The sequence below is a fragment of the Gymnoscopelus braueri genome (genome assembly GCF_963280865.1).
Source record: "Gymnoscopelus braueri genome assembly, chromosome: 14".
Lineage (NCBI taxonomy): Eukaryota > Metazoa > Chordata > Actinopteri > Myctophiformes > Myctophidae > Gymnoscopelus > Gymnoscopelus braueri.
This window is the reverse complement of record NC_137619.1, coordinates 38,665,268-38,679,707: the sequence shown is the minus strand read 5'-3', so window position 1 is coordinate 38,679,707 and position 14,440 is coordinate 38,665,268. Positions and strand designations below refer to the sequence as shown.

The 14,440-nt window shown below is 41.0% G+C and overlaps 1 protein-coding gene across 4 annotated transcripts in view; it reads right to left on the bottom strand.

Annotated features, from left to right (window-relative positions):
* Positions 1–1,095: 1,095 nt before the first annotated feature.
* klc1b (kinesin light chain 1b) overlaps positions 1,096–14,440 on the bottom strand; it is a 38,418-nt gene continuing 25,073 nt past the window's right edge. For 3 of the 4 annotated variants that reach the window (XM_080448580.1, XM_080448582.1, XM_080448581.1), the window contains exons 13-16: positions 12,855–13,010; positions 4,943–5,067; positions 3,824–3,881; positions 1,096–3,213 (exon numbers count right to left, since the gene is read on the bottom strand). In XM_080448580.1, the coding sequence (XP_080304706.1) occupies positions 3,109–3,213; positions 3,824–3,881; positions 4,943–5,067; positions 12,855–13,010 (444 nt within the window). In that variant the 3' untranslated portion in view covers positions 1,096–3,108. Of the gene's footprint in view, positions 3,214–3,823; positions 3,882–4,942; positions 5,068–6,512; positions 9,245–12,854; positions 13,011–14,440 lie in introns of those variants that run through there. The other variant, XM_080448583.1, reaches the window with a different exon arrangement.

Genomic DNA, 14,440 nt, shown 5'->3' with positions numbered 1-14,440 from the left:
GCTGTATTCCATCACATGAGTGAATAAACAAGTTTAGTTTGACACAAAAACAACACAACACCAAACAGTGATAGGATTGAGGAGTGCAGTTCAGGAAGTGACTTCACCTAGTTGACATCGTTACCGTGGTTACGTAAAAGGTCAGGTGGGTGTTATTTGTGTTGCCATAACCCCTCGTTGTTACTGTGTGGAAACACAGGGGAGCTAAACGATCCCCAGCCCCACTGTATCGAGGTACATCGATGAGTATTGGCTTCGGTGCCTGCCATGGCTGGACAACCCTGTGCGCCTTACTTGCCGAGACGGGAATAGAACCTGTGGCCCAGCGGCTTTCGATGTGTTGCGACGATGCGCCTTGCAGGACCGCATGTTACGTGTGTGTGTGTGTGTGTGTGTGCACATGTGCAAGAATTGGCTTGTGTGTGTGTGTGTGTGCATGTCTTTAAGTGGCGCATGCAACGGTGCACCTCATGTTACGTGTGTGTGTGTGTGTGTGTGTGTGCGCGCGCATGTGTTGAAGTGGCGCATGTGTTGCATCTTTGCAGTGCTCAAACGGACGGACACACACACACACGGTCAAATGTAGAGCGGCTGGCACCGCTACAAATCGGACAGATCAGTCTTGATCACATGACTATAGAGCTAATTGCATGGTGTTTGGACAAAATCTGTAGGAGTAATATCAAAACAATTGTTTTGCAAAAATCGGCCTCCTGGTGGCGCTATAAAAGGGCTTTGTGAAAACTTTGGGGTAGATGTGCCAGAGATTGGCCGTTCACAGACAGACAGACAGACAGACTCACAGGAGCGAAAACATGATCCCTTGCCTTCAGCCGTTTCCGGCCTACTGGTGGGGATAATCAGTAAATATTCTGAATAGATGAAGCTATAGATTCATATACAATAATATTTGTGTTTAAGAATTATTTTGGGGCTTTTTATGCCTGATGGTACAGTAGGTAGACAGGAAATGGGGAAAGGCTGTTGGGATCGGGACTCGAAACCAAAACGCAGAATACATTGAGCCTAGGTGTACAAAACGCAGAATACATTGAGCCTAGGTGTACAATAATTTAATATCACTCAGACTCAGTGAGTAAGAAACATTGTTGGTTTTATTTTCAAAATAAAAATAGTCACGATTTACAGACCGCAAGACTATTATATAATAAAACGGATGCAGACTTATCACCAACAACTGATTTTGAAACGAGTCACTTCAATTCTCTGCCCCAAAAAAAAAACCTGATTAGGAGTTGCAAGTTTTGTTAACATACAATTTGATGCTAATCATGCTATTCTGTACAAGTAAAATAAAAACGTCTACAATTATGTAAAACTAGAAAGATAATTAACATTCCAGCTTATCTATAAACATGTAATCTATAAGAGTAGAGACCCATTAGAGTTGTGCAAAAATCATGATTTACAGTATACAGCTTGAAATGTATCATTCAAATACAGTATTATCAAGAAGATGTGCACACTGCTGGCAACTGTATTGGAACAGACTTTAACATGTGAAAGCCATGGTGGAAGTAGCCCTCATTATGGACTCCAGTCTTTAACATTTATTTCCATCAGCCTGAGTTTCAACATGCCACCAGAGGGTGGCAGCACTGATACACATCCTCTTCATCATTCAGGTTACCATGAACAAAACCTATGTTTTTGTTCTAGTTCAGCTAAGCTCCTACAGCCCCGCCATCATGGAAGGAGGACTAGGTTATTAAACACACACTGCCCATGGTAAAGTGTGTCTTTAAAGTGGCAGCAACCTGTCCAAAACAAACTCTCGATATCCAATGAATAAAAGGGAAAATAATGTAATTTTTTTTAAATCTCAAACAAATTCCAGAAGGGAAAACATTTCACTCCGTTTGCCAAAGTTTTAACAAACACTGTTTACTTTTTTTTACCTTGATAAAAATCTCAACAGGCAAAAATAAATGAAATAAAATGTTCTTTTTCATTTACAAAGTGTTATTAGCTTTCATTAAGTTTACAATATCATCCAACCCCACTCAGCTATTTTCTGTCATATAAGGGAAAAATACTTTTCTTTTATATTTCTGTTTAACATATTTCTATTTATGATTAAAAACAATCAGCTGTTAAAACAACAAATGGCACAGGAAGACAAGTGCATTATTAGGAATAACATCCCAACAAAGCTCCCAATAAACAAAAGTTACAGAACAGCACAAAAATGGCAATAGATTCCACTGATAACTAAAAGCACAGAGTCACAGTGATATCAGGAGGTTGGGAGGAAACGAGGTACATTTAATTCTTGTTGCGTGAAAATAATATTTAACTTTGATAGAACTTTGGGTTGTATAGCAATCGCTTCCTGGCCATGATAGAAGTCTAAATATTGTTAAAGAAGGTTTCTGGTTCGATGCCTGGTGTAGTTGAGAAAGACGCTGAATCTCGATGAGCAAGTTGGTGCCTTGAATGGCTTCCTCTGCCGTGGGTGAATGCGTGTGTGAATGACTGAACGTATGACACATTATAAAGCACTTAGGATAAAGGCAATATATAGAGAGTGAACAAGGATTCCTTGTTCCCCACTAAAGGAGCACAGGAGCAACTGAAAAGGCGTTTGCCAATATTTGGTCTTATATCTACAACCCAAGTTATTTACCAAAGTTCACTTCACTTTGCGAGGCACAAAAGAGGCCGTTCTAGTTTGGTCCTAATGACCCGATACGTGACCAACAATGCAAAAAAAAACAGAACAATAAACAAGGCGGTAATCTCTCACTGGTAATGAAATGGAGTATCTGGGAAGCAAAACATACAATCCTGACAAAAGAATAAGCAAGAAAAGTAATATATTGTACAAGGAGAGTGGTGCAGTGTGACTCTGAACGTGTTTGAATGGAATGGGTCTTTGGATCAAACGCTGCAATGGCTGCGGGGTGGTATGGCTGTGTCTCTGACGCGAGCGGTGGTTATCATTGATGAATGTACCGTTTGTGTGAGTGTGTGTGTGTGCGTGTGGGGGGTCACCAATATGGCTCAGAAGTCATGCTCAGCGAGTGAGGGGTGTCTTTGGGGCAGTCGTTATGGTACAGTAGCTGAGGCTGTGTTATCACGCGGCACTCAGTTTCCACTACTGTACAGATCCACCGTGCTGGAGCTCAGACCCCGACTCTCCCTCAGCCTGCCGCCGCCGCCGCCGGCACTACTACTACCCCTCCCCTGGGTCTGACAAACAAAGAGACAGAGCGGGAGTAGACAGGGAAGACACAGAGGGCAACAGGGACAGCGGTTAGTGAAAGGGACGGCATAGCATACAGATGTGGAGGAGAAAAGAGATTACCATTACACATTTACTCAAGTAAAAGTACCGATACTGCAATGTAGAAATGCTAATGTTACAAGTAAAAGTGGAATTTAAAATTTACTTGAGTAAAAGTACAGAGGTGTTGGTATCAAAATGTACTTAAAGCACCAAAAGTACAAAGTACTCATCACGCAGAATGTCCCATTTAAAGTTTTCAAACGTATACAAATCTTTTGAAAATAGCAGATCTACAAGCTCACAATGCGTTAGATCGTCTGTTTTCAAATGGGCGAAATGTATATAGGGTTGAAGTGGTTAATGTATGTTTTGTAATAATAATCAAAATCTTTTTTTGTTATATTGAGGGGGTATTTATGACAATACCACAAAAAGGTATTAATGTTACTATGATGAGGATGTCTCTGCTTCATATTTCTGGGAAGACTGTTGTTCAGATTTCATTTTCATTTTAACTTGCTCTCTTAACTAAGAATACACTTTATTCTGAATAGCTATGCAGCTGGGTCTCACCTGGAATGGGTCATCACTGGTCTTGTTCAAGTAATTTAAAGAGGCAGCTCTCTTCATGCTGTTGAACATGAAAGAGTAAAGTGTTAAGAACTGATGTTTTTTGATACAGTGAGTTGCACTTGATACAGTACAATGGTGCATGGATGGCAATACAATTTGTAGGCTCCAGACGGTACTTGTGAGTAAACACTTAAGTTTTAAAGTACATATACATTCAAATTGATTCAGATTTCATGACACCGTTCCACCTTTTTTAAGAAGATGTTTTGGCATTTTATATATTTAATTAGAAGTTAAGTGTAGAGAGAGGTACAATAGGAAACTCTGGGCATAGAGAGATGGGTTAACATGCAAGACTCAAACTCTGGTCCTTGCACTAACTGGCTGAGCTACCGGATTCCCCAACACACAGGAAATAACAGATCCTTTTTTCCCCTGGGGCAGCACAGACTGCCGAGTTGCATAGATGGATGGACTGATCTGAGGTCAGGTCAGATGGTAAACAATACCATGTTGAGCCGACAGGAAGAGTCTAGAATTTGTGTAATTTCTAAAATGAACTGTGGAAGGCAGCAATACACTCGTTTACTCACATTCACAACTCCACTGTGGAGCATAGACATTCTGTCACTCTGATATACCTTGTTCGACTAAATGTGTTTAACAACACACTAGCAAATGATCACCTAGGCTGGCTAGGCATTCCAGCAAACAGCTATTATAACTGCTTTGCCTCAATTATCTGTGGGTCCAAGTAGTAGAGATATGTAAGAGGCAAATGATATATTATACTGTACAGTAGGTCTAAAAGGTGCCAAACATACCCTGTAACCCATTAAGAACGTGTCATTTTCAGATTTCTTTGTCTATTAAAAATCAGCAGATCTACAAGCTCATAGCGCGGCACCGAGTGCCGCGCTATGAGCTTGTAGATCTGCTATTTTTTATAGACAAAGTATAAGATAATGGTTAAAGTGGTTCAAATCTAAAATGACAGATGCTTTCCCAGTCTTAATGGGTTAAGTTACCAACAATCTTTTATAAAGTGACAAATATATCGACTTCTCTTGTAGGCGTCACTTTCTGCTCCACATTGATATGATGGTCTTCAGGTCTTACTTGGTGGGCCGAGGTTCAGGAGGTCCATTGCCTTGTAGCTTCTTCACCAGCAGTTCGCTGCTCCTGCGTAAGACGTCCCTCAGCTTCCCCAGAGAGCCACTGCGCTGCAGCGCTCCACTGCCATCCTGTAGACATAATGCACTTTAACAAAACAATAATACTCACTTCACAAGTTAATGCATGTGTGTAACTTATATTTAAAGTTTACTTAGTAATCTATATACAGTGAGGGATTTTCATGACATGTCGGCCTTTAAAATCGTAAATTATGTAATTTCAAAACCACACAATAGTCAGTAACAAAATAAAAGAACCATTGTTTTTCCTCAAATAAACATTGTGTAGATAGTTTTTATCTGCATAATATATGTCTTATTTATTGGATATTCCAAATCAAAATGGTCGGCTTATGGCTCAGAAGGGACGTATCTGGAGATAACACACATCTATGTGAGCTTATAGGCACAGCCATTAATACATCCTGACTAAGATGTATCACCAGAATGACTAACATGCTGAATATGTGAATGCTCGTTTGGTTTTGAATGACATGCAAGCAACTCATTAACACATGTCCTGGAGTTATTAATGACCCTTTTAATGTACCACATCATTTAGGATTCAAGTGACTCAAACCGTGTCCTGTGAGTGACAGTGACTCAGCTGTGATTGATGGACAGACATCTGTCAAGTGAGTTACTGTGTTGTGCCGAGAGCTCGCTCATTATGACCCAATGGCTGCCGGCCTATTTATCAACTGATGACCGCATTGTTCACTCATTAAAGAAGAATACGGAAAATGTGTGCAATAATGTGAGAAGCGTGAGTGTTAAGAGTAATTTGTAACATGTGAACAATTATCCATCCATCCATCCACCCAAGAACCAACCGTTACCGTAACAGCTCTGTGCATTCAAGACCGCAGGTGTTTAACTTAAAGGGATAGTTCACCCCCAAAAGTATTTTATTTCTATCAATTAGTCACCCCATGGAGACTTGAATTCATGGATATTTTTTTAGCTTTTGTCGCATTCCTAAGCGAGACAATAATTTGATGACCGGCAGCGGTTCAGGTAGGAGACACAAAGTATCCTTTGTGTCTCCTACCCGTCTTATTATTGGCTCGCTTAGGAATGCGACAAAAACTAAAAATATCCATGAATTCAAGTATCCATGGGGTGACTAATCGATGGAACAAAAGTCATTTTGCGGGTGAACTATCCATTTAACAAGTGACCAGTTTACAAATTAGTGATTAAGAGTCATTTACCTTCCTTTGGCTTTGGCCATGACATGCGTCACATGGTAAATACAATGTATGATGGTGGAGTTTATGCATTACAGCAATAGCACCCACAGGGGGCACTATAAGACCAGAAATAAGACCAAGAGCTAGACTTACAAAAGGTACACACCACTAGGGGGCTCAAGAGGCCAAGACAGAAAATGAACATGGTAAAAAGGTCTATTGCCATAATTTTGCAGCAGATGGATACATAAGAAATGTTTTAATTTCATTATGAGATGACATGCATAAATCGGTCGGCAGAGAAAAGATCAAAGTTCAAAGTTCACAAATGAAAAACTTTATTTGAGAATACCAACAAGTGTTGATGCAATAATCTTCACAATGCAGAATGGTAAATATAATGCAGTCCTACTTTCTAAGATAGTGCTTAATAGACCATTACCATTTAGTTAATGTCCGATTTAGGAAAACCAAAGTCACACTATATATGTCAAGAACAGACAGCTCAATAAATAATCAGCATTCCACTAACACAATAATATTGTCAGAATTACGTGATGAACATTGTCTCTTTAATATCTCTTGTTTGGAGTTTGCATTAGAAGTATAGGCCTACTCACTGTAAGGAATGGTGAATCAAGGCGAGTAACATACCGATAGCCATATAATGAATGCACTTATCAAACCCATAAATACAACCTACAATTACACTTCCATGATATTAAAGTAATTTTACATTCAGTTATTTGAAACATCCGAAATGACATTTTGGAACCTTGAGGAAAACAGAGTCACACTTTATGTACTGCTGATGTCTAAAATAAGAGAAGCTTGACCATAGCGACAATGTTTAGGCAACACTCCATTAAGCTTTGTGTTCAAAATACAGTATCTATTAGCCAACGTGGGACCGTATACCACCGAAACGTACACACAAACACACACCAGTACTACCGTGGAAGCCAGACTTCCATCCAATTGTAAAAGCCCCGTGTCGATCGCTGAAAATAGATCCGAAATAGACCCTCACAAGCTTGTAGACCTGAGCTTGTAGCGCTGCAATTTTCTGTGAGCGACACTGTTGTATGACTGAGTATACATTATGCATAATAAGACTGTCTATTCTATTTCCACACTGACAACAAGTCAAAGGCAATATTTAATATTGAAACCCCATTATTGTTGCAATCTCATAGGAGGCCAGCAGCGGTCTTGGATGCTCCAGGTCTGATCTTTATTTGCTTAACATTTGCTAATGTTTGCACATTCCCTTTGTAAATGAAGGCTACCCGTTACATGGTGTACAATACAAGGTACACGGTGCCTGTGTGAATGCTGTGTCATAGGAAAAGACGTTCTAGCCAATGAGAGCATGTTGAGAATAAATTAATGTGGCGATAGCGGCTTGCTTTTTTCGATGTATCTCGCCGACAGCCAAAGCCTATAACTGATGTACTTCAGTCAGAACCTTACAGGCTAAAGCTTTAGTACTGTTAAAAACATTGATGTCTATATACTCAGCCATAAAATACACGCAAAAAAATCTTTTAAAAAAAATGTAAACAAATAAATCATATAAAATTAAACTTAACAAAATAATTATTTATAAAAGCAAAAAATACCAATGCTTGTTTGGGGGGGGAGGGGGAACCCACAATGCACAACCCTTTCACATATCTTAACCCGGCCACAAACGTTTTATTAAAAGAGAGAAGAAAGAAAAAGAGAAGATGACCTATTGAGAGAAGCATTTGTAAGTATACAGTACCTCTTGAACTACGTAGCGTGTTGATCTCAGGCATTTGAACACATTCCAAATGATAAAATGAACTTTAAAAGAGGGGTAGTAAAATGCTATGACTAAAAAACAGGCACCTGGTCTGTTGTAAACCATTACATTTTGAGGCCATCTATGCTCACTGCGACTCGATCCAGTAATAGGCTAAGAGTGCTCAATGCTAGCAAACAAATGCACAGACAGACTGAGACCAGTACAGTAATAATTTGTCTTTTTTATGATATCCAAACAATATTAGTTATTAGTGAGTGTAACTTTCTACAGCGTATCAAGGATTTGGAGTGACATCTGGAGCACTGGAGTTGTGCTTCCAATCATAGTCAGACATTGATCCTCGTTGTTCAAAATCCTAAATGGCATTCCTTAGCTCTCGTTTCCCTCCCCAACAGAATAAAGTTCCAACTCCTAACGCTGTTCTATTTCACTGGTTCTCAACCTTTTCAGGCTGTGACCCGCCCCAAAATAATCATATTTGAACTGGGGACCCCCCAGATAAATATTATGAAAATAGCAGATCTACAAACTTGCTTGTAGATTTTCAAATGTTTTGCCCATTTCTTTTATTATTTGACAATTTGGCCAATGTTTCACCTGTATTGTTTGTTGATTACTTTTGATGGTGTAATGGTAATTTCTTTTAGGTATTAAAAAGGTCCTAAGAGTCCTTAAATTGTCACTTCACTGTCATCCCCCCAAAAATCATGTGGGGACCCCCCTGGGGGTCCCGACCCACAGGTTGAGAACCACTGTTCTATTTAGCCAAATAGATCTACTAAATACATGTGAAAAGTACAAAGAGAATTAAAGTGGGTGAGTTCCTCAGAGAGAAATGTTACACACATGACATTTCAATGTGTTTTTCAGAGAGAGAGAGAAAGCCAGAAGAGTGAAAGGGAGAAGCATTGAAATGACTCCCGACAGAGTGGACGATGACACAAGGTTAGTGATCCGTAAAGGACAGGATAGGAGGAAAAAGTGAAGAAGGAGAGGAGAGGTAAGAAAAGATCACGCATAAAAGAGTAGAAGAGCGATCATCCCAGCAGGTGTCAGTTGAAGAAGGAGGGAGAGAGGGGGATTTGGGGGGGTGGGGGGGTGGTCTGAGTCTCTGCCAGGGCACCAGGAATGGTAGAGGAGCTGAGCTGTTCAATTGGTGGGAGAGAGAAGAACACCAGAGGGGGGTCGACAACACACATCCTTTTGCTATTGTGTTGGGGAAGGAGGGAAGGATGAAGGAATAATCTTGATGGCTTTAGGCCTGATGAAAAGAGAAAGAGAGAGAGATACAGAGACAGAGAGAGAGAGAGGGAGAGAAACAGACAGACAAAAAGACAAAACAGCACACTTTGTAAGATTGATAAATCTGGGAATGGTTGTTCCTACACTGCACTGCAAAGCTAATTTCCATGTATTCTAAGCTACATTTCACTGCACTGTCTGTCCTTAACCTACATCTGGTCTACCCAATAATGTAAACTCACAGATATTATTTCCCCTAAACTTTAACCCATTAAGATCTGAGGCGATTCTTAAAAATGTTTTCTAAATCCTAAGTTTTTTTTGAGAAAAAAAATCTGAAAAATATTTTTTCACGATTTTTCAAAAATAGCAGATCTACAAGCTCATAGCGCGGCACCGAGTGCCGCGCTATGAGCTTGTATATCTGCTATTTTTGAATAGCCAAAGAAATCTAAAGTGACACAGATGCGTTCCAGGTCTTAATGGATTAATATAAAGAGTTACTGCATAGAAGAAAAATAAATAATAGACAAAATCAGCACCATAATTGTTTTCAGAGTTTGATAAATCACAGCGTGGCTTATTAATTAATGGTGCTGTGGAGACAACAGTTGCCTGGTCAGTGATGTAGTAGCTGGGACTGGGTGGGTGCAGTCACTGTGACTCAGCTGTTTTCCCTGTCTCTGTGGGCAGGGGGAGGTTGGCACACATCGCCCCAGCCAGTGACTGTGCAATGCAGACACGGAGGGAAACTGCAAGTATTCAGTGCTGCTGCAACACAACATCTAAATGTTTTTTATATTAAGACCATACCTGGCGTGATCAAATTACTACAACTAGGACAAATTACTGAAATCTAATAAGAACTACTATAGGTAGATCTAGCCTGCTGCCCTATAAAGATTGACTAAACATCTACGCTATTGTCTGATGTCTTATATACCAAGCTTGCTGTGTAGATTAGAATGTGGAATGGGAGACCAAAGAGGGAGAGTACAATCCACCAAAAGGACAGAAATTTTGATTTGATAGGCTGATTGGATGTCATGGCAAGAGTGATCAGCAAGGAAGTAAGGGTTAGAGACACAGAAAAGATAAAAAAAAGGCATCTGAAGCAAAGGAGGGAGGAACTTAAAAGAAACATGCAAACTACTGCGCAATAGATGGGAGGCATCTAGCGTAGCCAACACACAGCCAGACAAACACATAGCGTCATGCATTTGAACAGGCACACAGAAATGTACGTAGGCCCTACACATAGCCTCTATATGAACCCAAAAACAATAATATACCACAAGATGGCGGACATGCTGGCTCCTCAGTACACCACTAATATCACTTGTGCTTTAAAAAGTCAACTTGTAGAGGTTAAGAATAAAACAACTGGTACTTTACATAAGAGGTAGGAGGAGTAAGGAAAGGACAACTGCCTTGAAGAATGACAGAATTGAAACTGAAAATTAAGATAAGATAAAGACGAGTATAACTAGTCATTCTAGAAATCGTAATGTTTACAAATGTCTTTAAAAAAAGAGCAGGCAGCTCCAAACTAACGATCATGTAATCTCTAACACAGCCACCTACTGTATATACGCAGGAAATAGGCTATTTACTGCCTATATACGGTAGGTGGCTGTGTTAGGAATGTACTTTGCATGTTCTATTTTAGCATATCACCTTCTAGCAGAGGTAGATACAGCACAGTGATTATCAAGTCAGTTTTGCGTAATGGTTGGTTGGTTGGTTGGTTGGAATGGATAGAAGGAATTGAACGCTTATTTGTAAGTCAAACCTCCAAGACGGACTGAAAGATTAGAGCACAGTCTTCCTGTTGAACGCATTAATAATAAACTTCTATTTTTACAGCCATCACCAAGGGTAATAAAGAGCTAGCACACACACACACACACACACACCCAGCAATCCTCTGCATGCTGTTACGTGTCTTACTCTTGAAAGACAGAGAGGTACGAGACTTAAGATCAATCAATGTGCGATGACGTGTTTTTTACGGCGGTCATTCTATTACGCATATAAAATAAATTTTGTGCGGATTGCCCAGGAAAAGTTACACATTCATCACCAATCGCACCTGATCCACCAAAACATAATGTTACTCTCACACAGAGAGCACACACACACAAAAAATAATCTGGTTAACAGACAAGGGCAATGCACTTCAAAACAACTGAAAACATGTTCAACACAAAAACGATCCACAAGAGTGCATGTTAAGGGTGAGCCTGGCAGGCCGGCAGTGCTACATGCATGTTGGCACAGGGTTTTAATGGTGAAGGGGAGGGGTGGGGTGGGGGGTGTGCACTAGTTAGGAGAGAAGGCAGTACAGGCACAGACTCAAGACAAGGCATCTCTATTGGGGTGGAGTCCTCACCCTCTGGGCTTTTTGTTGAAGCTCATCGGGCCCTACTTCAAGCTGAGCGTTACCACGTCAGGTCTATTAAACTAAAACCCCATAAAAATGCTATGAGGAAATAGCTTTGTGTCTCGATACCTCTCATAGAGAGGGAGTGATTACACGTTCTGCGGCCCAACAGGACGAGCGGAGCCACAGATAAAAGCCGGGCCGTGGCAATATCTTTCTAACGACTCCCTTGCTCTGTGAGACACACACACACACACACACACACACAGGCTCAGTGGATGTCGTAATGAGGCAATAAAACAGCAGCATGACACAATTACATGTCCACCCACCATTTTACTGCTGTGAGGAGAGGGAGTATGCGAGATATTGGGATTTCTAACAACTGCGCTCAAGAAGAGTCAATACATTATATCATTCCAATAAGGACGTGGATGGGCAATAACTTTATGGACTCTATTAAAGCAAAAAGACATGTTTTCACATGATGATGCCTCAGAATGAGCCTGTGCCTTTCCACCCCCTCACGCCCGCCCCCACCCCCCCCGGGGAGAAGCATTACCAGCGACATAGAACACAACCACTTATTAAAAACAAAGACACTTGGACTTTTTCATTCACAAGCACTGTAAAAAGTAAAAAAGGCAAAAAGAACAAGTCCACAGAACACTGCTGAACTCAAGCAACCGAGTCAGTGTGCCAAGACACTCAATCAGCTTTATAATGTATTTCAACCCAAAAGGGAATCAGGATTTTCCAGTTAAACCCTTATGGGAGCATAGTGAGTTGATGGACTGGTACAGATACAAGCACTTTAAAGCTTGATTTATACTTCGAAAAATCTACAATCTACAAGCTCACAACGCATCGCGTTGTGAGCTTGTAGATCGGCTATTTTCGCCCCTTGAGAAAATGAAGCGTCGAGCGCATGCAGCTCAGGGGCCACGACTGAGTGAACATTTACATCACCACCACTCTCTATTCCTCTAATAATGTTCATATCTCAATTGACAGCGTCAGAGGCATGGAACGGAAAGGATGCTCTGGACCAGTCCAACATCTCAGTGATTTTAACATAGTCCCTACAGTGAAGGCTAATTTATACTCGGGTGTCACACGACATTCATGTTTAAATAATATACTTTTGTCAAACGACAGAAAGTTGTCGTGTGACGGAATATAAATCAGCCTTGAGGCCCACTGTGGCCGAGGGGACTGGAGGACATTATAGTGGATCTGTACTCACCCCATTCCACTCCACGCCCATACTCACTTCCTCGCCGGTCTCCGAGCCACTCTCATACTTAACGTTGGAGGACAGGCTGTCCCGGCTCCTCCGCCTGTCACCGTCCCCATCCTTCAGGATCTCCACCACACGTGTCTGGTGGATGGGGTCGATGCCCTGGTGGAGGGAACGCAAAAAATAAACAGGCTTACGATATGTAACGACTACACTGTACAGTGAGATGTTAAAGGGATAGTTCACTCCGCAAAATGACTTATTTTCTATCAATTCAATTCAAACTTTATTCCAGACACTCAGGGGGTCCATATTACATACTCAATTTACTCGATTTTTTTAGTTTTTGTCCCATTCTTGAGACAATAATTTGATGACCGGCAGCGGCTCCGGTAGGAGACTCAAAGTATCAACTTTGAGTCTCCTACCGGAGACATTAGCATCTTTCCGCCGGTCATCAAATTATTGTCTCAGGAATGCGACAAAAACAAAAAAATCTCCATGAATCCAAGGCTTCATGGGGTGTGTAATTGATAGAACATAAGTCATTTTTTGGGTGAACTACTCCTTTAACTAACACTACAGCATGGTGTGATGTGGGTGTACACAGTACAAGTACATGGAGGTATTAAAGTGATGTTGGTTCAATGTATCTTCTGATGCGCCGAGAGCATCACATCACAGAGACAAGGACACATTGAGAAATAGTTGTTAAATGCATGTGGTTGTTAGGTGCAAGAAGTGAAGGGGGGGGTAGCCTGGGGTCCAGACTGCTTCGCTACGTTCGGCGGATTTCTTTTTCTCAATCGCTATACAGTCTGGAAAGCCTCCTGTGAATCTCTGTTCACAGCACGAGTGAAAAAGACTCGCGGCTTCTGATTGGTCTTTTGGGGGGGGGGCGGGACAATCACTGGTCCCGCCCCCCCCCCCCCAAAGACCAATCGGAAGCCGCGAGTCGGTCCAATGTAAAACTCGAGTCACTTGTCAAATATGAGGCTGGCCAGACTGATAAGCGCAGTGAGAAAAAGAAATCGGCCGAACGCAGTGAATCAGGCTGGATCCCAGGCTAGGGGGTGGTGGGGGGGGCTTTAGTAAGGATATCCGTTAGAAATAAACCCACTTACTGTGTTGCTCTGAATCCAAAGCAATGCAGAGAGAGGGGGGGAAAAAATAACATGAGATTCACTGCCCTAACACTGGAATGCATAAGCCACATCCCCAAAACGTGCATATTGCTGCATATACAGCGTGGCAGCAAATAAGACTATATATGACCAAACAATCTACCTGCATGCAAAAGGGCCATCTCAGCCTGAACTAGGGCTGTCACCATTACAAATTTAAGTCGACGATTAATTGTCACTCAAATAATTGATAATCAAATATTAACGATTTAATTGTGTGTTTGGCATTGAACATTGGAACATATGAAGCCTTTGATATGACAAATTACTGAAATATACATAGAAATTGACATATTAAATAATTTTATACATGTAAAAAATAGCAGAAATAGCGGATCTACAAGCTTACAACGCGTCACGTGGAAGCGATTAGGACAATTATGCAGAAATTTGCGATTATCTCAAATA